The sequence below is a fragment of the Pelophylax lessonae genome (assembly GCF_965119305.1).
Source record: "Pelophylax lessonae genome assembly, chromosome: 4".
Taxonomy (NCBI): domain Eukaryota; kingdom Metazoa; phylum Chordata; class Amphibia; order Anura; family Ranidae; genus Pelophylax; species Pelophylax lessonae.
In genome coordinates, this window is record NC_138771.1 from 451,724,931 (window position 1) to 451,749,876 (window position 24,946).

Here is a 24,946-nt window from a genome sequence, read left to right on the forward strand (position 1 = left end):
ACTAGCTGCTTCTGTGGCTCACAGCAGGGGGCCCATTGCATGTCTGTTTACCGTTTCAGATGCAAATTATGTGCACATTTTTGCCTGAATTCCCCCCTAAAATGGACCAGAAGACGCACAGAACCCTTCAGTAATTCAGACTGCAGACGCCCCAGAGGTGTGTGAACCAGCTTCATTGAGAGCCGGTCACGCTCCCCTGCCATGTGAATTGGATGCGGTAAAAACCGCATCCAATTCACATATGTGTGAACCCAGCCTAAGTGACTGCCAGGACTCCCATTATGATCTGCGTTCAACATTTACAAACTGGAGCTAAATGGTACTTCAAAAACTTCAACAAAGCTTGATGAAAGCCCAGCAATTGCTTTGTAAGGCTGGGTTCTCACTTATGCAAATTGGATACAGGGAAATCTGCATCAAATTGGATGCGGATTTCCCTGTATCCAGTTCGCATGACAGTGAATAAAAAGACACACACTGACCTAAGTCAGTGAATCAGCGCTCACTGGACCACTCTGGAGGGGACCACATGACCAGTGGTGCCACAGATGAAATCACAAATAAATATAAATAACATTAAATGGATAAATTAATAAATTAAATAAATAAATAAGCAGCCCGTTCCTCCACTCTTGGTTCAGTGTTCGTTCCTGTCGGCTTCCGCGGAGGAACCGACAGACTTGTCCTTTCTACTTCCGGTTTCCGGGTCATTACCTCCCTGCTGCACGGCGGATTGCAGTGAGGCTGCCCAGCCAGGGAGCCCACGCCATTTGCGGCATCACCCGGTATTGCCGGTATCCAGGACTGCCTTCACCATTATACAGGACCCAGATGCGATTATCCTTCATCTTGCATCTTGCATCTTCCATCGGATTCACTGTGGGGACTGTCCTTTTGCACCATGCATGCTGTCTTATTGGAATACCTGTTTTTAACATGTAAGTTACTACATTAAATTATATAGCTGTTCATCTACCTTTATGACTTGGCGCCCTTGTTCTTTTTCTTTGTTACAGTTCGCATGACAGAAGACTGGGACCGGCTCTCAGTGGAGCCGGTTCACACATCTCCGTGGCTGCTGCAGAGTGGTTTCAGGTCCGAATTCAGGCAAAAATTCGGGCCTAATTTGTCCCTGAAACAGAGAACAGGGATGCACTGGACCCCCTGCTGTGAGCCGCTACCACATTAAGTGAGAACCCAGCCTTAAAACTTGCTGTTCACACTGCTCTTATACAACCTGACGCCTATGTGAAACAGTCATCTCTGAGCTACTACAAATCTTTTGCGTCAGTCTACTCTAATGAAGTGATTGCTATGGTTAATCATTTAGTACTGGGAGATTAACACGCGGTTCACATGCGGAAATCGCATACGATTTTGAACAGGAATCACACAGCATTCCCATTCAAATCACATGAGATTCTTCAGCAGTGCGATTTGAGCCATTATTCTGTTTGGCTATAATCGCAGGACCACTTTTTTTGGCCGCACCAGAATGAGATCGCACTGCGTTTTATGAATCAATTTCGGGGTGTCATTAACTTAACATACACACCCGCAGTGGTTTGCATGAATTGGGTGTGATTTGGATGTGATGCGGAATCGACACAGAATTCGCTGAAAACTCACAGCGCACAAATGTGGACCAACACTTAAGAGAAACGAAAACTCTTTTTTTTTTTTATTTTCTCATCTATTTAGGAATGTATTCCCAAAATAAAAAGTACCTTCTAAATATGAAAAAAATCTTGCGAGCTACTGTACGTATTCACAAGGTAACTAAGATCGCTGCTGACACTGATCACAATCCCATATGATGTGCAAAATATATTTATATTATTTATGTGCCACACTGTGTAGTTACATAAACTCTAAATCGCAAGTTGAATGAACATATATAGAGTGCAAAACAGCACTGCAAAAAAAATTTAACTTAAATGAAAAACTGAAACGTGGATAAAAACAATACTCCCAATTACAAAGTACCAGCGTAATCCTCAATATTGAAAAAACATGCAATACCAGAGTGTAAACTATTATATACAAAAATATTCAAAAGTGCTGTCCATATCATTTTAAATGGTAAATCCCAGCATCCGGACACCATTCACATTAAAAGTGCTCCTTATCCAACTTCTTCCAATAGTGATAGTGAAAGAAGAACCAAGGTGACACCTCAGCGTGTTCCCCCCCTCAGGTGTATTCTCACCTCGTTCTCTGCGACCTCACAATTAAGTTCGGTCAAATATAGCAACTTAGCCTCTCCTGGGCTGAAAACTGCGATCTGGATCGCCTGGATACCTCTCCTTCAGTGATGCAGCCTCACCTTGAGCCAGTAGCCTTGGCATATGTATATGCAGGTGAGAGAGACTACAATAGTGGTTATATCATTTAAAAAGGTATCTATTAAAATTAATTTAAAACCGGTACTCACATTTACCTGGGGCTTACAGCGCACCAGGCTACAACAGGCCAAAATGCAGTATGCGATCCGGTATCTCTGCTAAAGCAGTAACCACTAGTGCCCCGTGGACTCCCAGCTCCACGTATATGTTTATTCAACTTGTGATTCAGAGTTTATGTAACTACAAAGCGTGGCGCATAAAAAATATAAAAAGTACCTTCTGCTGCAAATTTGTTCTACGTAGAATACTGTATATGTGCTGCCTCTGCAGTACATGGAAAATGCAGTTGTATTTGTGTATATATGGCTTACGTCATTCTCTCTGTTTTTTTTTATTATTATGCTGCCACCTTGGAACCATTTTTTGTATTCCCTTACCCTTCTTATGAGGTAATTTCCTTTTCCTCTCTGTTGACTTTTGTAATCCGTCCTCCCTTACAAGGCACACATTGGGACTAGGAAAGCCAATACTCCTTTTTGACTGCCTAAAACACTTCTATCAAGTCTCCTCCATCATATTGTATTGCCACAGTGTTCAGCATGCAATAAAGACATTTGTATATTTCAAATGATTGGTGATTTCAGCTATCTAACAAAGTTTGCCCAAAGTGAGTGTCTCTGCTATATTCAGCCCAGGTGATTAATTACCACTTGGTACTGAACTGTAAGCTTTTAGCCCCGTTTACACGCGACGATTATCGGCCGACCGATCGTCCGTCTTTTGTCCAGAGTGGTGTTTTGTTGGTTGGAATGTGCCTAGACTGCACACAAATTTTCTCGCCCAACAAAATTCTACTTCAGAAGTGATGTCATGTGTTGGTTTGCTTTCTTTGTATTCTTTCTTCTCTGAGCATGCCCAGACTTGCTCATTAGATTTTTCCCTGTCGAAATCTGTACTGACTGCACGAAAATCGGACGTGTTTTGACGGCGGACAAAAATTTTATAGCCTGCACACCAGATTTTTTTCGTCCGAAAAGTCGGAGTCGGTTGTCGGAAGCATCACACTAACAAGCCGAAAATCGTCACATCGGTCGTCGGACGAAATTTCCCGGCCGAATTTCTACTTTTTCGATGCATGTGTATGAGGCTTTAGACTCTCCCCCACTCAAATTTACAACTTTCCAGGTACTCTCTGGAAGTTTTCTAGTTTTGTAAAGCGTATGGAATGGTGAAGAACCCTGTCAGCTTTTTTTGCTATGCCCAATATGGGAAGGAAGTTCTCTTAATTTTCTGTCCCAAGGACACAGTAGAAAGTAAGAGGAACTGTCTCCTAAGTGGTCACCAGAACAGATTTCCCCATTAGAAGATTTCCTCTGACCTCCTGCTTCACTATACTATTCTTTACTGGAGACAATGGTCACCAACCAAGGCCAATAGAGAGTATAAATCTCCCCAGCAGTAAACATACAACAATAAAAACCTGACACAGGTGCTAATTTACTTACACACACACACACAAAAAAAAACAAAACCATTTGGTTTTACATACACTTTAAAATAGAACTAAAGGCAAATGTTTTTTTTTTTTTTTTTTTTAATACAGTAAGGGAGGGGTATAACCCATATTTTTTTAACATCCGTGTCCTTTATAGATTTCCCTTCACTTTCTGTCCTATTGCCAAAATGGGAAGTGAGAGGAGATCCCTCCAAAGTGAGGGAATACATGGTTGTCCCCAGGGTCGTCAGATTTCAGGTCCCCATTGGAAGATTTTGCCTCTATTCCTGTTCTGGGGCCAATCCAAAGTTTGGGCTTTTTTTTTTACTTTTGGTGATAATGGTAAATGGGACAAATAGAGAGGGTGAATCTCCTGAATGGTGGCACAGACAGCAGAAAAAAAAAACTGACAGGTGTTCTAATCCCACCCCAATGTATCCAAAACTAAAAAAAGGTTTGCCTTAATTTATACTGTACATTAAGTTATTAGCAGTGTGGTCCTACAGGTTATACCCTAGCCTAGGCTGTGGCATGTGTAATTCTACTACAAGTCCAGGTCTGCTCAAACTGAGACCTTAAAATTAGATTATTAGTTTAGGATATTTATGTACATCTCTGGGTCATGGAACTTAAAACTTCAGCATTTCCAGCTGATTCATAAATTTTATCTGGAAAAGGCGTCCATGTGCTGTGAAAATCCATCAAACCGCATGGCACCAGTAGACTTGATGAAAGGAGCCATGCTGCATGTTCGGTGGCCTGAAGAGGAAAATAATCCAGGGCATAAACTGTATGAACAAAGTTTGTGTACCTGACTATCTCACTTACAGGTGCATCTCAAAAAAATTACACACTTCCTGTTGTCTCCCTTCATTTGTAAGTAAGTATGAGTCATATGTAAGTCAGATATACAGGTGCATCTCATATTATTAGAATGTCATCAAAAAGTTAACTTATTTCAGTAATTCGATTCAAAAAGTGAAACTCATATATTTTATATTGATTTGTTACACACAGAGTGATATATTTCAAGCATTTATTTCTTTTAATTTTTATGATTATGGCTTACAGCTAGAGAAAACCCAAAATTCAGTATCTCAGAACATTTGAATATTACATAAGACTAATAAAAAAAATAATTTTTAATACAGAAGTGTTGATTTCCTGAAAAGTATGTCCATGTACAGTTTAGTATGCACTCAATACCTGGTCGGGGCTTCTTTTGCATTACACCAAGTATTGGTACTTTTGGCAATTATGGAGATGCTGATTTCCTTTTTCAAGCAGGACTTAGCACTTGCCCACGCTGCCAAAAATACTAAAACCTGGTTTAATGATCATGGTATCTCTGTACTTGATTGGCCAGAAAACTCACCTGACCTAAATCCCATTGAGAATCTGTGGGGTATTGTCAAAATGAAGATGAGAGACACCAGACCCAACAATGCAGATTAGATGAAGACTGCTATCAAAGCAACCTGGGCTTCCATAACACCTCAGGCCACAGGCTGTTGGCCTCCATGCCACACCACATTGATGTAGTAATTCATGCAAAAGGAGCTCCGACCAAGTATTAAGTGCATACTATACTGTATATAGACATACTTTTCAGTAAGTCAACATTTCTGTATTAAACATTTTTTTTTTCATTGGTCTTATAATATTCTTTTTTTTAAGATACAAAATTTTGGGTTTTCACTAGCTGTAAGCCATAATCATCAAAATTAAAATAAAGAAATGCTTGAAATATATCACTTTGTGTAATGCATCTATATAAAATGTGTGAGTTAGACTTTTTAAATTGAATTACTGAAATAAATTAACTTTTTGATGATATTCTAATTTTATGAGATGCACTTGTATATGAGCTTGTTTGATACTCCATTCCAAAATATTGGGCATTAATATGAAGTTGCTCCCCACCTCCCCACCACTGGGGCTAAAAGAGCCTCCACTTTTTTTTGGGGGAAAGCTTCCCACAAGGTTTTAAAATGTATCTGTGAGCATTTGTGCCAATTCATACTGATGCTGGGTAATAAAAGCCTGTTTTAAAGTTGGCATTCTAACTCATCCCAAAGGTGTTCAGTGTGTTTGAGGTTTAGATTCCATTCATGGTATTTGAGTTCCACCACACCAAACTTATCAAACCATTTTTATGGACCTGGCTTTGTGCAGAGGAGGACAGATATTCTGGACAAGAATACGGCCCTCCACAAACTTTTGCTATAAAGCTGAAAGTGCAAAACTGTCCAAAATATGTTTGTATACTATAGTACAAAAATTACCCTTCACTGGAAACACCTGCATCTGGAAAGAGTGAAGAATGGTAGGGTGGTAAATGGTTGTTGGACTGGAGAGGAGAATATCATGTATCCCCAAATAAGGTATTCCGTACTAGAGAAACAAAGGGACTGCTGAGTTTATTAAGTCCATTTGTAAATAATTATTATTGTTTCTCAGAAATGTATTACCAGTCTCTGGCTGGTTTCCCTTTTGAAGATTGTGCAGGAAAAGCTGCGAACAACACACAGCCTGTGTTCAGGTGGCTGCCTTTTTTCTACTAACGTACTTTACAATCTTATCATGGGTTTAAGGAAAAGACATTTTGTTCATTTTGCAAACATTTTGGAGCCTCATTGGACAGTCAGAGGTGAATGAAAACTCCTCCTACAAGCTTTAACCAGTGCTTGGCTGGACACTGATAGAAGTCACAAGACTGCTTTATACTGCTGATGAGAAAAGGTATTTAGCAGTTTCTATTTACTAAAATTATTTCCGTGTTCTGTGTACTGTCGGAGACCAGATTTAGCAAATGCAGGCTCCTGGGTTTAGTAACCCTTTAAAAATAAATTTCAGTACTATCAAGTAATAAAAAAAACTTCAGTAACTTGTGTTTGTATGTCTGCCTAAAGTCCAGCTTTAAACAAGTGCTGTAGGTCAATAAGACAACAAAAAGTTTTTCTAAAAATATCTCTTGTAAAACTATCCTTTCCACTAGTTTGCAGTGTCCTCAGTGGTCCTCAACTCTGGTCCTCGGGGCCCACTAACAGGCCAGGTTTGCAAGATAACTAAATTAAATCACAGGTGATCTCATTTTCTGCTCAGTGATTGCAGTATTCTAGTCTGCATCTCCCCAAGGTAATATTTAAAATCTGGCCTGTTAGTGGGCCCCGAAGACCGGAGTTGAGGACCACTGTCCTATCTAACTTCCAGAGATGCTTTTATGAAGAACCCAGAAATTGTTTCTGTAAAGAGCTAAGTAACAGAGGACTTACGGAGGTTTTAAAGACTTCTAGACTTCACTGGCCAGCATATTGCAGATCAGGTTAGGGTCACAGCTAGGAATTGGATTGCTTTGCTTTTCTGTAGCTCAAGTACTAGTACTGCTATAAATTAAAGTGGGGCTCCAATAGAAGAAGATCCTTGTAACTGGTGTATGTCTTCCACATATATTTGCAGATGTGTACAGCTAAGACTTATAATAATTTAGAAGCAGGCTTTAAGGAGTAAGGACCAGTTCACACAGCAAAAATGCACTCCGGATACGTTCTGGATGAGTTTTTGCTTACAGTTCACCCCACAGGCAGTGGATTTTGCTGCATACTGTCCGCTACAGCCTCTAGGCTTTGTGTGCATCCGCTTCCTTATCTATTGTTATTTGAGGCAACCCATGCAAATTAGTTTCCCATCACTGCAGACTGCATGCAGGTCCAACATGCACCCAGGGCTGGGCAAGGCATTTTCTATTGCGCTGAATTAAACACATGCAAGCCATTGCCACATACAGTTCTAGCAGAAACAAATGCAAAAAAACTAATTTTTCATTCAGAAAAAAAAAACTAGGTCAATTAGAATACATGGAAAACACTGTGCATGCATTTTTCATGCAGAAAAAAAAACGCACTGGACTGCATCTGGTGAGAGCTAGCACTTACTTCACTTTTGTTAAGAAAAAAAAACATTCCCTTCTGGGTGATCTGTGTACATTACAAGGGTATTAACTAACTGTTGCAGATTCCTACCTTTTGTTATTCTGAAGAAATAAAGCACCTTGTCCCCATCATGTTGATGGGGACAAGGGTATCTTCCCCACAACCCTGGTCAGTGATTGTGAGGGTCTGCGAAATCTGAGATCCCGGCCCCCTCTATGTGAATGAGTATGGGGTACACAGTACCCCTACATTTTCACCCAAAAAAGTATAGTAGGCAGTTTTTGACAAGTCCTTTATTTAAAAAATAACAAACAAATGTCCCCTGAAGTAGATCCATCGTCAATCACGATGCTCGCTGCTACCACCGACCTGAAAAAAACCCTCAAAAACGTTCCACTCCACTCGACTCTTGCCGTATGCCAGTTCTCAAATAACTAAGGTGCGGGGTAACCCAACTACATCACTGGGTGACCCCCACCCCCTAACCACGTCATCATTCCAACATGCCCCGGGTCAGTGACTTCACAATGTACCCCATACTCATTCACATAGGAGGGGCACACAGACCCCCACGACCACAGGCCTGGGTTGTGGGGAAGAGGCCCTTGTCCCCATCATGTCTCCCCCCATGTTGAGGGCATGTGGCCTAGTATGGTTCAGGAAGGGGGCGCTCACTTTTCCCCCCCTTTCCTGGCCTGACGGGCTGCATGCTTGGATACAGGCCTGGTATGGATGGGGGGGGGGGTCACACTGTTTTTTTTCTGCATTTTTCATTGCCAGCATTCTTTTGTTTACATTTCATATGTCAGCGGAGAAGCCCACTGACAGCTGATAATTAATCGGTTGTTAGGGATGCGGCGACCGGATTCCGGGCTCGCTCTTTACCAACCAGCTATTCTTCATACAGAAATGGAATCTGCCAATCATTTTTTGAACCAATTTGAAGGAAATATGAAAGAGTTTGGACGAGGAGATTGGCGGGACACCCCAAGGGGGTGTGCAGATTAAGCTTGAATCGTGCATATGTCCCTCGTCATTGATACCCATTTTGTCTTTATTAGGGAAGCCTTAACTACTCACCTATCTGAGTTAGGTAAGGTTCTCTTGTTTCAGTGGTATCTCTCTGATACCACACCTTTCTAGTCTAAACATTTAACATTGCTTGTTTTTTTATCTTCCTATAGGTAACTTGTTAGTATGAATTCCCTGCAAAGGCTAGTTGACTGTGATTTTGTTTTGTTCTATGTTTTTTCTTTTTTATCTTTGTATAAAACGCCAAATAAACAGAAAAAAAAATTGCTAGTGTATCTAAATCTGCCAGCGAACCTTACACTCCCCCCAGATTAACAGCGCTGTTGTACAAAGGTGTCTTTGTGCTCCTTCATGCAGAGTGGGAGAACTGTAATAAAGCAGGTGAGTTACTGGGCAGATCACTAGGTGAAACAGATGGAAAAAAGCCTAAAAAAAAAAGAAAACAAATGCAGCCAAATGAGCGGTAAGCTGTAAAATACTATGATTTTGGGTTTAATTCCGCTTTAAAGGCTGGAGGAAGGCCTACTAAAAAGTAGCTCCTAAAAATTAACTCTGGAGAAAGGGTGCACATTTATTGTCACTTCTGCCGTAATTAGGTCCCTTTTCTCAGCAAACTTGATGACAGCACAGTCACCTCTACCCCTCTGACTCATGCTTTTATGAAATGAAATGAAAATTCTATTTCATATGCACCTGTTCTTTTATTCACATTAAACTCATTTAGCACATTTAGCTGTCATTTAGCTCAAGGATAGAGATACAGTAATGAAATCATTAAGCTGCCTTCATATCAGGAAGGTCAGCACACAAGACTGCAAGATTACCCAATCGAATACCGCCTTTTTTCCCCCCAAATTTCAATTCAAATATGAAAGTGAGAAAATGATTGTCTACTATCAGCAAAAAGAACAGTTTCCTCTTCGAACTCGTTTGTTCATAGGACCAAAGTTCAGAGCTCCAGTATATAGGGAGGATTCCAATCAGACTTGCTAGTTTTTGTCATTTATTAATGATGAAATAGACCTCTAGGAAAGTAATTAAATACAAATTGTGCGTTATTTGGAGATTTTCAAACATTCTTTATCTCTAGTTCTTTATTATGTTTGGCTAGTTTTCTAGATGGTCATGGACTATTTTTTACATTAAGCAGTAGTTTGTGGCCCTGATTCCAATGGACCTTACAGGTATTCAAATTCTCTGCAGAAGACCCACCAAGACTCAGCATGAGTTTATCCATCCCTATGTGGCTCCCATCATAATTCAAAAACACACAGGGGTCAATTTATTAAAGGCAAAAAGACTGTGTACTTTGTAAGCGCAGTAGCAATTATTTTCACCAGAGCTTAGTGAATGCAGTAAACCTGCTGATTTCCATCATCCAATCATGTAAAGGCAAAAATGCTGTTTTCTTATTTTCTTTGCATTGGGTATTCTTTAAAAAGTGAAGCTTCACCACATTCACTAAGCTCTAGGAATATTGAGTACAACTGCACTCCCAGAGTGCATAATCTATTTGCCTTTAGTAAATCAACCCCAAAGTCTTAGAATATTAAATGTATTAGAGAGGTCAAAGTTACTTTAAGAGCAAAGTCAGTGAAACAACTCTGTAATACCTGCTAAGGTGATCAATTAAAGTGTTACTAAACCCACAATGGTAAAATAAGTCTTTATATGCAGTAAAGCATGCTTGCTTTATTCACTGTGGAACCTAAGAGGTTAATCCTCCCCATTGTGTAAAAAGGCTGTTTGATCCTGCCTTCTCTGATCATCTCCGTCTTCCACTGTCCTCACACCATCCAAACCATCTCCTGATAGAACAGAGTCTTTGGAGTCAGGCTGTACATGCTCAATTTGGTGTGTATTGCTAGACAGGTTTTTTTTTTTTCTTGGGAGAGAGCATGTGATCAGCACTAGGGATGATCGAACGGTTCGGGTCCACCATCGGTTCGGCCCGAACATTGGGTGTTCGAGGTTCGGCCGAATTTAGAACTTTTTGCCCAAAAGTTCGGAATTCGGCAACCAGAACCGACCAAAATGCAATGCTTCAGGAAATGGGCTTTAAAAGCCCGTGATTGGACCAGAACCATTAGCAAAAGCCAATTGAGGGGGCAGGAGAATGCTAGGAATGTGATTGGAGTGACTAGTGGGTCCCTAGACCAATCATTAGTGAATACGCCCCCCAGTATATAAGATAGCCCCTGCCATATTCCTAGCATTGTTATACTGGACATGGAAGAGAGTGGAAGCAGTTCTGTTAATTTTACTTTAAAAGTGTCATTTAGCATTTATTAGTGTGAGGAAAGGGATATCTAGTGTAGTTAGAGTGTTCCTTTACACTTAAGTTAGCTTCAAAAATTTAGTTTCTGTAGGGAAAGTGTTAAGTGTAAGGGGACCGTAGTGTAGTGTAGGGTTAACTGACAGTGACTGATATGGAAGGGTGACAAAACCCTTCCATAGCAGGGTGACCGCTATAGAGAAATGATCATTTCTCTGAGTTGCTTCGGCACAGTCATATGGCTTCTCACCAGCTTCTCACACCTGGGCATTTTTTTTTTGACGCTAGCGTTTTTTTGGCATTTTTTGGGGTTCTTTTGAGGCAGGCAAAACATCTGAACTTGTGTATAGTGGTATATATACACACATAATTATATGTATATAGACACCTAGCAATATATAGGTGTAATAGTAGCAGAAATATATTACTGTAAATGATTTCATTAGCGCAAGCATATATTTCTGCTACTATCACACCTATATATGTCTAGGTGTGTATATAAATATATGTATGTGTGTATATATACCACTATACACAAGTTCAGATGTTTTGCCTGCCTCCAAAACCCCCCAAAAAATGCCAGCAAAAACACACCTGGGCATTTTTTTTTTTGACGCTAGCGTTTTTTTTTGGCATTTTTTTGGGTTCTTTTGAGGCAGGCAAAACATCTGAACTTGTGTATAGTGGTATATATAAACACATAATTATATGTATATAGACACCTAGCCATATATAGGTGTGATAGTAGCAGAAATATATTACTGTAAATGATTTTATTAGCACAAGCATATATTTCTGCTACTATCACACCTATATATGTCTAGGTGTGTATATAAATATATGTATGTGTGTATATACACCACTATACACAAGTTCAGATGTTTTGCCTGCCTCAAAAGAACCCAAAAAAATGCCAAAAAAAATGCTAGCGTCAAAAAAAAATGCCCAGGTGTGTTTTTGCTGGCATTTTTTGGGGGTTTTTGGAGGCAGGCAAAACATCAGAACTTGTGCACAGTACCACTATACACAAGTTCAGATGTTTTTCCTGACTGCAAAGAACCCAAAAAAATGCCTGCTATTAAACCGGCAAGGTGTGAAAACTCCTGTGCTGAAAGTGTTTTAATACAAACGATCTTTTTTTTTATGGTTCTGGAAACCTCTTTTTTTTTTTTAATTTTTCAATAATTGGCTTTTTTATCAAAAATGACAATTTTTAAGAACTTTTTTTTGTGTGATTAATAGTTAATGGGGCATGACCCAGAACCCTAGGGACTTTTTAGGGGCATTTATTGGGTTTTAGGGCTTAAAAATTGTGTTTTTTGATTACCGATGTTCGGGTCCCATTGATTTCAATGGGGTTCTGAAATCCGGGCCGAACTTTCGGGAAGTTCGGATGTTCTGGCCGAACCAAACTTTTCAAAAGTTCGATCAACCCTAATCAGCACATGGCCAATCAGCACTGTCCAGATAGGGGGTCAGGGGTCCTGCAGCCTCATAGGACAAACAGGAGAGAATAAAAACTCCTCCTACATGCTTTAACCAGACACTGATAGAAGTCACAAGACTGCTCTAAGTGGTGAAGAAAAACGGTATTTAGCAGTTTATATTTACTAAAGTAATTGCGTTTCCATGTTCTGCGCACTGTGGGAGACAAAATTTACTGAATGCAGGGTCCTGGGTTTAGTAACACTTTAATATTAACTACTGTTTTCAAATGCAACAAGTGTATATTGACTTGATAGTATACAGTATGTACTGCACGTATAACAACTGATGGTGACTAACCTATGTTCGGATGCTTCAAGAGACGACAAATTCGTGCTTCACGTTCCAGCTTCTGGTGATCTGGAAAAGATAAGATATATGGTTATTGCAAAGGAATTCAATGTATGCAATGAATTCAATGTATGCAGCCTAATTGCATAAGATGTATGTTTTTTTTTTTTTTGTGATTCATACTTACCTAGGTGGATGCAGGATGGGTCCGATGATGAATCTGTCCACGTTGCTTCTAACACTCAGAACCGTTCTGACAGCTCCTCCAGCAGAGAGCTGCTGGCTGTCAGTCAGCAGCTCTCTGCTCTGCCCCCTCCTCGCTCACTGGAGAGCATTGCGGTGGAGGGGGTGGGAGCGTCTGGCTCAGGCTGAGAGGCTGAGCCGGGTGTCGGTCCAGGCATGTAGGCCGATCCTGACTTCATGGCTGCGATGACACCCAAGCCTGGACCGACTCTGTGACGTCAGCAGAAAGCAGACTTCAGACCGCTCTCTGCTGAACACGGGTTACAGGAGTGCAAAACTAACTGCACTCCTGTGATCCATAGGAGAAGTACAGCCAAACAAACTTTGACTGTACTTCTCCTTTAAAGTATAACTAAAGGCAAAACTTTTATTTAGTTTTGGATAGAGTGGAGAGGGATTAGAACCCCTGTCAGTTTTTATTGCAGCCTGTGCCCCCGTTAGGGAGATTCATGCTCTCTTTTTGTCCTATATACCAATATTATTGAAAGTGAATGTAAAAGAAAATCCCAAATTTTGGTTTGTCCCCAGAAAAGTAATAGAGAGGGAATCTTTTAATAGGGACACTATTTCTGGTGACCTGGGGGCCCTTAAGAAGTTCCTTTAATTTGCAGAGATTTCCTCTTACTTCCTGTTTGGCTATGGCACCGGATGTAAAGATAAATCTACGCAATGGAACACAGATGAAGAAAAAAAAATCTGACAGTGGTTATAATCCTCCCTTGCTCTATCCAAAATGGTAAAAAAAGTTTAAGCTATAGTTCTACTTTGAAGTAGAAGTCCTGTCAAAACCCAACTGTTCTCTTTGTTTTCCCCTTGGGGCCCCGATTCACACTATGGCGAGGACAGACATTGCATGTGATTCGGAGCACATTGCTCTGCAAATCACATGCAATGTCAGTGCAATGCAAATTCAGCCATACAGATTGTATGGCTGAATTCGCATCGGATATGGGTAGAACACGCACAGGAGCAGCAGCAGAATTGGATCGTGATCCGATGCAATTCGATTAATGTCCGAACTGTCAGTTCGCACTGCGATATGCGAACTGATCTGAGGGTGTCGTTAACTTTGTATTGACACCCCCGGCGATTTGCATATGGCAGTGTGGACTGCCTGTGATTTGAATGTGATGCGGAAACCCGCAGTGGATTCGCAGGGTTCCTGTATCGCATATGTGCGAACTGAGCCTTAATGCAGCCACACAAGTATACCACCATCATATTATATAAAAATTATTTAGCAACAACTTTATTTATACAAAAACATGGGCAAACTTAGCACATCCTAAAATGTACACAAGCTCTGGTGCAGAATCAATTCCAATATACTACATGCTAAAGCCCCTATGTATAACAGGCAGGAAATTTAAATAACAGTTTACAATAACATTTCTCAGATAATAAATCCTGCCAGCATAAGCTCCAAAGCATTTCAATTGCTTCAGTCCAAATCTTTATTACGGGCAAGATGGGAGGTCTCTAGATGATCAGAAATGTATAAAAATGTAAAGATTTATGAGGGAAACACTCCAATATAATAGAAATTAGACTTCTCAAATATAGATGGAAATCTTATAACAGAGAAGAATATTGCATTGAACATGGACCAGAGCTCTTTAAAAACCAGGTGTGATAACCCCGGTCCTGCGGGCGCTGGCCGGCTTAGGGGAGCCCATCTCAGAATGCATAAGGGACCACATGGACTTTCCATTGCTAAGAATGAAGGAACAAAATCTATTCAAAGTATTATTTAAAAAAATGAAGAATCATTAAATTCAGGAGACATGGGCCAAAACACCCTCACACTGACTGCATGTAATAAATAAAGTTATTACCCATCATAGTGGGAATATGTTACCATTAGAATGGTGAAGTACGTAGAATAAGGGTCCAGCATACAGGCATATACCTAACCCAGGTTCTTAAGGCTTATTAGGAGGATTCTAATCAACCTGTAAAACATTTATGATAAAAGGAGAAAAGGATATATCAGCATATATGATGCTAGATCCATTGATTGAATTGTAAGGAAGTCATTGGTTGCAGATCAGCAACAAAACACTTTTTTTCAGCAAACTGGGTAACAGTTGGCACCTGTATCAAGTTACTATAACTATTCTTGTATTCCCGTGTCACACCCCATATTTCTTGTCCTGCTGTTAAAGGGACGGAAACTGACATGAAATTCCCCCAGCGGGTTCCCATACATTAGAATTGGAAGAACAATGTACAGTACCTTTCCAAATTCTGTTTACATTTTGTTATTTTTTTAAAGGTTTGGGTAGGAGTTGGACTTAGGAAAACCCTTAGGAATTTAATAAAAAGTTTCTGATCTTTTTTGTCTCTTTTTGTTCCCTGCCCTTCATTAGAACAGTGAAGAATGACAATAGAACAGGTACAGATAGTTTGTGGGTGCAAGGTGGTTATGTAGTTCAGCAAAAGACTACTTGAAGCTAAAAAAAAAAAACTTGAAGATGAAACGAAAAAAAAAAATAAATAAATAACAATGCACCACAGTTTAACTCACTTGACTTAAAAATATAATTTTGTGTTAAAATGGTGTAATTTGCTCAGTTATCTTTGAAAGAAGATATGTTCCCAAGGGCTACAAACCGAAATCTAGCTGTGATTTGTACTGTCTTTTAATTTGCATATAAAAAAAAAAAGGTCTAGACATCGTTCAGTAGAAATGTTCTACTACATTTACATTACCTATGTTAATACAATTGAATTTTAATAGGTTGGTATCCATGTAGAAACATCCTTGTAATGAAATGGAAATTTGAGTGCATTGAGTGCATTCAAATGGTTTCCAATAAGCTCTCTTCAAAGTTGTGGTCATTAGTGATGGACGAACATCGGCCGGGGCGGTTCGCGAACGCCAGCCGCAAATTTTCTCAAAAGTCCACGAACCGCGAGTTCGCGGCGGGCCCCATTGACTTTGATGGGAGGCAAACTTTTAGGTAATATTTGCAGCCAGAAAAGACGTATTAGCTGTGCACAAATTGTCCCAGCACATGGACAATGTCATAACAGAAGTATTGCAATTGAAAAAGTTGCCTTAAATTTTTTTTTTTTTTTTTTTACAGCAAAAAATATATATATTTTTTTAATTAATCAGCCAGAACTGACAGTAGCCGGTAAATACATTGTCTAATACATATAGGGTCCATTCACACATCTGTAAAATGGGTCCGCATCCATTCCACAATTTGGCGGAACCTTTACAGACCCATTGTTTTTCATTTCCAGTCTGAAAAATTAGGCATGTAGTGTTGCTGCAGAAACGCTCAGTCTCACCACCACACCTGTCACAATGCTGCACAGTGCACAATAGTACTACTGATCCACTATAATATGCTTTCTACAAAGTATATTATACTCTGGATTAACCTCCTCCCCCCCCCCCCCTTTTTAGTGCACTGCACAGCAATACCAAAAAATTTGCAGCCCTTTAAATGACTTTTGTGGACATTGACAGAGCGATTTGTGTGTGACTGCAGCCGATCTCTAATTTCCCCTAAAGCAACCACTGGATACCTCTCCCTATAGTAAAGAGACTGTAATAGACCCTATAACGACATTGAAGCACTTTAAATTACTTTTGTGGACATTGACAGAGCGATTTGTGTGTGACTGCAGCCGATCTCTAACTGCCCCTAAAGCAACCACTGGATACCTCTCCCTATAGTAAAGAGACTGTAATAGACCCTATAACAACATTGAAGCACTTTAAATGACTTTTGTGGACATTGACAGAGCGATTTGTATGTGGCTGCAGCCGAACTCAAACTGCCCCTAAAGCAACCACTGGATACCTGCCCCTATAGTAAAGAGACTGTAATAGACCCTAAAATGACATTGGAGCATTTTAAATGACTTTTGTGGACATTGACAGAGCGATTTGTGTGTGACTGCAGCCGATCTCTAACTGCCCCTAAAGCAACCAATGGATACCTCTCCCAATAGTAAAGAGACTGTAATAGACCCTAAAATGACATTGGAGCACTTTAAATGACTTTTGTGGACATTGACAGAGCGATTTGTGTGTGACTGCAGCCGAACTCTAACTGCCCCTAAAGCAACCACTGGATACCTCTCCCTATAGTAAAGAGACTGTAATAGACCCTAAAATGACATTGGAGCACTTTAAATGACTTTTGTGGACATTGACAGAGCGATTTGTGTGTGACTGCAGCCGATCTCTAACTGCCCCTAAAGCAACCACTGGATACCTCTCCTTATAGAAAAGAGACTGTAATAGACCCTATAACAACATTGAAGCACTTTAAATGACTTTTGTGGACATTGACAGAGCGATTTGTATGTGACTGCAGCCGAACTCTAACTGCCCCTAAAGCAACCATTGGATACCTCTCCCTATAGTAAAGAGACTGTAATAGACCCTAAAATAACATTGGAGCACTTTGAATGACTTTTGTGGACATTGACAGAGCGATTTGTATGTGACTGCAGCCGAACTCTAACTGCCCCTAAAGCAACCACTGGATACCTCTCCCTATAGTAAACAGACTGTAATAGACCCTAAAATGACATTGGAGCACTTTAAATGACTTTTGTGGACATTGACAGAGCGATTTGTGTGTGACTGCAGTCGATCTCTAACTGCCCCTAAAGCAACCACTGGATACCTCTCCCTAAGCTCAAAAGATACTAGACCTATACCGAAATACCAGCCCTGAAAAGGACTTTTGTGGATCTTCACAGCGCTATATGTGTCTAGCAAACTCTCCCTGATGAGCACAGCAGACCTCTCCCTACACTGGCAAAAAACGTAATGTGAAATGGCAGCCAGATCGGGTCTATTTATAGGGTAGGGGGACTGTCCATGTGCTGGAATGTTTCAATTGGCTGTCCCGTTCCACCTGACGGCTGTGTCACGGGTCAAATTCTCCCCAATGTAAACAAATATGGCCACCACGAACGACGCCATGTGTCCGCAAATTTGGTGGGTAGCGAACAAGCAAAATTCGCAGCGAACCGACCGCCGGGCGAACCGCAAGGCCATCTCTAGTGGTCTCATTAGAAATTAGAAAAGATTTGAGGAGATGCATCAAGTCTCTTCAAATGTGTGCAAATCTAATAGGACATCAGCAATTTTGCCCAAGCAACAGTAACGGAACTCTCAAAATGCACCTCTTAATTTTATCTCCAAAAATCTGATCCTTTTTGAATTTGTCTGTTTTTTACTCCTTTCAAACTAAAAACAAATGAAAACAGGTAACAATTTTTTCATCCAGACACCACTGTAATATCCCTAGACCACCCATCGCTGAAAACTACTTAGGACCCTTTCACATGGTGGGATCCAGTTTCGCTCAACAGGGAATCTATCTGCTGATCCTCTGTAGAGCTGAGCTGAACTGAGCAACTGGATGACAGGTGTGCATAAGCGGAGCAGACATGGACACAGCCGGCTCTGCTCTATGGGCAGTCTAATGTAAATGAAACAGCTATCCAATTGCCCTTCGATCCAGCCAGACTGAGGGGAACATATTCCCTTCAGTTTTGCCAGATCAGTTCTGATTGGAGGTAGTCAGGTGTAAACTACCCATGGAGGATAATGGAGGGTCTGGTCGGGCCCACCTGAAAAATGGACAGGCGGACCTACTTGGCTTTTTTGCAAGTAAGTTTGTGTTGACAGAACACCCACTTCTAAACCTTGCCAATGTGCAAGCTGGCAATGCCTAACTACACCCCAAATAGTGCATACCATAGACTTTGTGCCCCATACAGCCCTGGAGACCTCTACAACCTATGGGGGCTGAAGCCAGCCATACTTGGGTCAAAATGTGTCAGGGACTGGTCAAATTTCAATCCATGTATAAGCAGGGTGGTTGTAAAGAAATTGATCTACGGATTGACTATTGTACAATTGCCCTGTTGGAAAATGTCTGCTCGATCAGCACAATGGGCTATAGTTAGCAGTGCTGATCAGTGTATTCTGATGGCGGGGAAGTCTCCCCACTGTCAGAATGCAAAGGCACAGCAGGAAGGATTTCCCCGTCCACATCAAATGAAGGAAAAAATAATAATTATCTATAGGCAGCCTTAGGCAGGGGTTTTTGCAATACTCAATTTTACAAAATAGGCAATCTCTTTTATCTATTCCAATTATTCCTAATAAAACCTCACAGGTGAATCTTCCAGGTGCTCGTGTTTCAAATGACAGTGCCTGATACTGCAAGAGAGTGTTTGGCTCACATTTACTTCATTATAAATAGACCATGGATTCCCTTAGAAGCTAAAAGCTTGAACACTGTGTGAACAAACTTTATTCATCACCCCCTCTCTTGCTGAGTCAATGGACAGTACTCAGCAGGATGTGGCAAGTGAGGTTAAAAAAAAAAATAGGAGCCGTCTGTATTAAACAGAACATGTCATGTTTTTCTTGTTAAAGTTGTTTAGTCATTGAAGTCTTGTTCTAGAATTTGGTGTCCTTCCCAGTTAGAAAAAAAGTCATGCTCAGAAATAAATGTTTCATATCAGCACAGATAAGGGCTACAGTTTTATTAGGTAAAATAACAAATTTTCTCTTCAAATGCTAGAATTTAAAGACTATACTTAGTGGTTTCAGGAGATAATTTAATTATGGTAAGTTTTGCAAATTCTAAGTTTTAAAGTTCATTATATTGCTAGTTGATTGCCTAAAACCTAGGGTGCTGTGTGACTATGTTAAACCCTGCACCCTAACCCATCTAAAAGTCTTACATTTCTCCCACAAATGACTAACTCTAGCTTTAAAGGGGTATTGAACATAAAAGCAAACATTTATTGTATTGTAGCTTACCAATTCTTAGATGTGGTGGCTGCATTCATTTTCTTTTTTAGGCTCTCTTTCCTTTATTTTCATCTGGTTATCTGGCCAGTAAAGCTGGCCATACATAGATCGAAATTCAGCTGGTTCAGCAGGGACTGGCCAAATTTAGTTATATGTGTTGCCACTGTAGTTTAACAGAAATTGATCTACTGCTGATATGCGTATTGTGATAGCGGAGGAGCCTTCCAATGTCAGAATACAGTGACACAACAGATCAAATGTGTGGATGGAGGAATGGGATCAGTTTTTTTTTTCATTCAATCCACTGGTTGAACCAAAAAACTGACCCATGTAGAGCCAACATAAAGCGGAGTTCCACTCATTTTTAGGAATTAACCACATTGTAAAGTGCATCCATAGTGATTTAATGTTTGGATATTTATATGGTGACATTTAAAGAAAGTACCTTTTTTTCAGTAGTCTTTCCTATGACTTTCAATCGCAGCTACCTAGGGGACCAAGTTATCAGTCCAGCCTGTTGACTCCTGGGATGTCAATGTCATTGATCCAAGTAGTCTTCGGGCATCTAATGAGGGTACAATTGTGAGATTTCCTGACTGAAAGTGATGCAATTGGCACCATTTTTTAAGAAGAGCATCGTGGGAGCATCCACAGGAATACAATGCAGGCACGTTCATCGTGAGAACTGCTGCAAGAAGACATATCTTTAAGGAGACAGATGGAGGCACATCTATTGGGAAAGTATAGCAACCTTATAACAATTAAGTGCACCTCGCAGTGTCATTACTTTGCAGGTGCTAGATCTGGAGGTGCCTGCTGGGTAGCCAGCTGCACAAAATCCAGGAAATGAAGCCAGGTCTGCTTCAGTTGCCCACACTTGCACGCCCGCTTGCAGCCAGAGTCAAGGGAGACAAAATGTATCCATTTGTAAATAATTATAATGTGCACATGGGCAGCAATATCTATTGAGCTTATAGTGAATTATAACTAACTCTATAATTGTAACGTACCTGGTGGTGGAGCCTGAAGTGTTGAGTAAGGCCTTTCTCACAGCCCTTGCTCTGGAGTCCCTGGTAAGATGACAGGGAATGGCGGAGCACAGAGTGGCATGAGTGTGCCGGTGTGTGTCCGAAAAGCAGGACTGGAAAAGCTGGCAGAAGAACAAGACCCAGAGAAGAGTGCAGATCAGCTGGTGTGGGTGCAGGACAGGCACAAGACAGAGTCTGAAAAAACCGCAACAACCATTGCGTCTCCATGATCCGACTGTTTGTTCAATACTGCTATGTAAGTGACTACTTTTTCTTGATAAATTTATGTCTAAATACTACACTATGAGCCTCCCCACTTCTCTTATGGTTATTTGCTGAGACCACACCACCAAGAGATTTACAAGTGGATTTAGAGGGATCCTATACAGCCCCTATACCATGCTCTCTACCGAGGGAATACAGTGGAGCCCCCAGAAGACATCCCCCACTCCAGTTAGAGGAAGGTACCCCTGATCCCATCGTGGCACCTAGAGGAATGTCCGGGAGCTACTTAAAGGGGACCACTTACCTACACTAGACCCCAAGGGGTCATCTGGTAAGTGGGCTGTGATTACGGTGAAGGACCCCCCACTGAAGTCTACACCTGGATGCTTATGATCACCACACTATTTGACCACCACTGAGCACAAGAGCACTTTTTTAAAAATTGTGAAAGACTGTAACGTTTAAAACACCATATATAGACTTTTCTATACAGTTATTTGTATATGCACTCAGGACATGCTTATGAGCCCACAATATTCACTCAATGCACAGTCACTTTACTCCTACGTCATATATTATGAGTAGGGTTGAGCGAACCCGGACTGTACTGTTTGTGTTCGTACCGGACCTTTGGGTATTCGGTACCCGAACCTGTACATTTCACTGTATGTTCGGGTACTGTCCGTTGTTCGGTAACGTTATTTTAATGTTTTGGCGCGGTTTTAATGGCGCGCTTTCAACAGGTGCAAGGCAGCCAATCAGCAAGCGTTTAACTACTGTGCCCTAGAAGCCATCACAGCCATGTCTACTAATGGCATGGTTGTGATAGGCCAGTGCAGCATGTGACCCAGACTCTATATAAGCTGGAGTGGAGTCACACAGCGCCGCGCATCACTCTGCTAATACTACTGAACGGGAGAGGTTCCTGACTGCTGCTGCTGAGGGAGAGTTAGGACTTTACTATAGGGCGAGGCTGGAGAGATTGCTTGTAGGGAAAGCATAGGAGGAACAATCTGCTTTATCATACAGCGATCTACATTGATTTGATTTTTTGGGGTGCAGTGAACAATCTTTATGCCCTGACCTGAGCCAAGTGAGGAGAAGTTAGAAACAAAAAAAATATTTATCAGTCTGTTAGGCATGCGGTGCTGCACATTTCATGCAACCTCGGTGCATATGTGTGTGCTTAAAGCGGTTGTAAACCTAAAAAAAAAAAAAAAAACCCTGCAAGACAAAGGCATAATGAGCTAGTATGCATCACATACTAGCTCATTATGAATTACTTTCCTTAGAACGAAGCCCCGACACGGACCCCCGGACACCGCTGTGGGAGTTGACATGATCCCTCGGCGTCTCTTCTGGGTTCGGCGGCTCCGGCGCTGTGATTGGCCAGAGCCACGATGACGTCACTCCCGCGCATGGAGTCGCGCGCGGGATTCATGGCAAGCTCCCGGCAAGGAAAGCTGAAGGTCCACCGGACCTTCAGAGCTCATGCGCCGCTCGCGTGAGCGGCTGAAAGCAGTGCAAATATCTCCTATAGGGATGATCGAACGGTTCGGGTTGACCATCGGTTCGACCCAAACATTGACTGTTCGAAATTCGGCCGAATTTCGAACTTTTTGCTGAAAAAGTTCGGAATTCGGTACCAGAACCGACCAAAATGCAATGGGACAGGAACTGGGCTTTAAAAGCCTGTGATTGGACCAGAACCATCAGTAAAAGCCAATTGAGGGGGCAGGAGGATGCTAGGAATGTGATTGGAGTGACTAGGGGGTCCAGAGGCCAATCAGTAGTGAATACGCCCCCCAGTATATAAGATAGCCCCGCCAAATCTCTAGCACTTTACTACAGGGCTGTGGAAGAGAGTGGAAGCAGTTCTGTTACTCCTGCTTCAAAGGTGTAATTTAGCAATTATTAGTGTGAGGAAAGGGATATCTAGTGTAGTTAGGGTACTATTTTCCACTATAGTTAGATTTAATAATCTAGTTTCTGTAGGGAAAGTGTTAAGTGTCAGGGGACTGTAGTGTAGTGTAGGGTTAACTGACTTTGACTGCTATGGCAGGGTGACCAAACCCTTCCATGTCAGGGTGACCGCCATAGAAAAAAGATCATTTCTATTAGAATTGCAGTAGAGCAGGATAGTGGCTTCGCTCCTGTCACACCTGGGCGTTTTTGTAGAAGGCGTTTTTTTTGGGCCTTTTTTGGGCGTCTTTGGAGGCAGGCATAACATCTGAACGTCTGTGTAGGGGTATATACACACACACACACATGTATGTATATATACACATACTGGAAAAGATAAGGAGTATCTCTGCGCTAATAAATGAACAAATAAGGAACGTTGAAAAAAGTGATAAATAAAAAGCAGCTGGCACAAGATCAACAGACAGTGACCAAAAAGAATCAATATTCACAAAAAGTGCAGCGCTAAACTTAAAAATTGATCATAAATATAGTAAAAAATGAATATCACAATATGACAAAAAATTCATATAATAGAACAAACAGTGTTTGAAAATTCCCAAGAAAAGTCCAAGGTGAAACAAATCCAAAACAAAGTGATATCAGTCCTTCCTTCTGTGACACCCAGGGAATGTGTGAGGTGGGGACACCACAGTGCACTAGTAAGGGTAGCAGCTTACCAAAAAGCCGTGGCTACTCAACTTAATGAGAAAGCCTCACCAGGTAGAACAAATCTCGGAGAATCCAAGGAACAGCATTTAAGCGTTACAAAGAGTGTAATAAGAAATGTAAAGACAAAATCAGGGCGGCTAAAATAGAACATGAGAGACATATAGCGGAAGAGAGTAAAAAGAACCCGAAGAAATTCTTTAAGTATATAAACAGTAAGGAAGCAAGGCCAGAACACATTGGCCCCATAAAAGACGATAAGGGAGTTTTGGCCACAGAGGAGTGTTTAATAATTTCTTCTCTTCAGTCTTCACAAAAGAATTGGGGGGCTACACTAACCCAGCTTGTAGCTTGGACTTCGCAAAGGCCTTTGACACCGTTCCCCACAAACGCTTACTGTTCAAACTAAGGAAGGTAGGTATGAACCATAAGGTGAGTACCTGGATAGAGAACTGGCTCTAGGGGAGGTTGCAAAGGGTGGTGATTAATGGGGAGTACTCAGATTGGGCGGGTGTGAAAAGCGGGGTCCCCCAGGGTTCTGTCCTGGGGCCAATCCTGTTTAATTTATTCATAAATGATCTAGAGGAGGGGATATTGAGTAAAATCTCAGTATTTGCAGGTGATACTAAACTAAGCATGCCAATATCTTCTATGCAGGATGTGGAAACCTTACAAGCGGACCTGAACAAAATAATGGGGTGGGCAACTACATGGCAGATGAGGTTTAATGTTGAAAAATGTAAAGTAATGCACCTGGGTGCCAGAAACCAGAAAGCAAGCTACTCACTAGGGGGGAACCTCTGGGTGAGTCTAGGATGGAAAAGGACCTGGGGGTACTGGTAAACAACAGGCTTGGCAGTGGCATGCAATGCCAAGCCGCTGCAAGCAAAGCCAACAGAATACTGGGATGTATAAAAAAGGGGATTCACTCCAGAAATAAAGAGATTATTCTCCCACTCTACAAGACTCTGGTCCGGCCACATCTGGAGTATGATGTCCAGTTCTGGGCACCGGTCCTCAGAAAGGATGTGCTGGAACTGGAGTTCCAGAGAAGGGCAACAAAAATAATTAGGGGAATGGAAGGCATCAGCTATGAGGAAAGACGACAAGCACTGAACTTATTCTCTCTGGAGAAGAGACGATTGAGGGGGGATATGATATC

The 24,946-nt window shown here is 41.3% G+C and overlaps 1 protein-coding gene across 3 annotated transcripts in view; it reads right to left on the minus strand.

Moving 5' to 3' along the window:
* CAMK2A (calcium/calmodulin dependent protein kinase II alpha) overlaps positions 1–24,946 on the minus strand; it is a 382,548-nt gene that overhangs the window by 202,038 nt on the left and 155,564 nt on the right. For all 3 annotated transcript variants that reach the window (XM_082256095.1, XM_082256096.1, XM_082256094.1), the window contains one exon: positions 12,865–12,924. In XM_082256095.1, the coding sequence (XP_082112221.1) occupies positions 12,865–12,924 (60 nt within the window). The remainder of the gene's footprint in view (positions 1–12,864; positions 12,925–24,946) is intronic.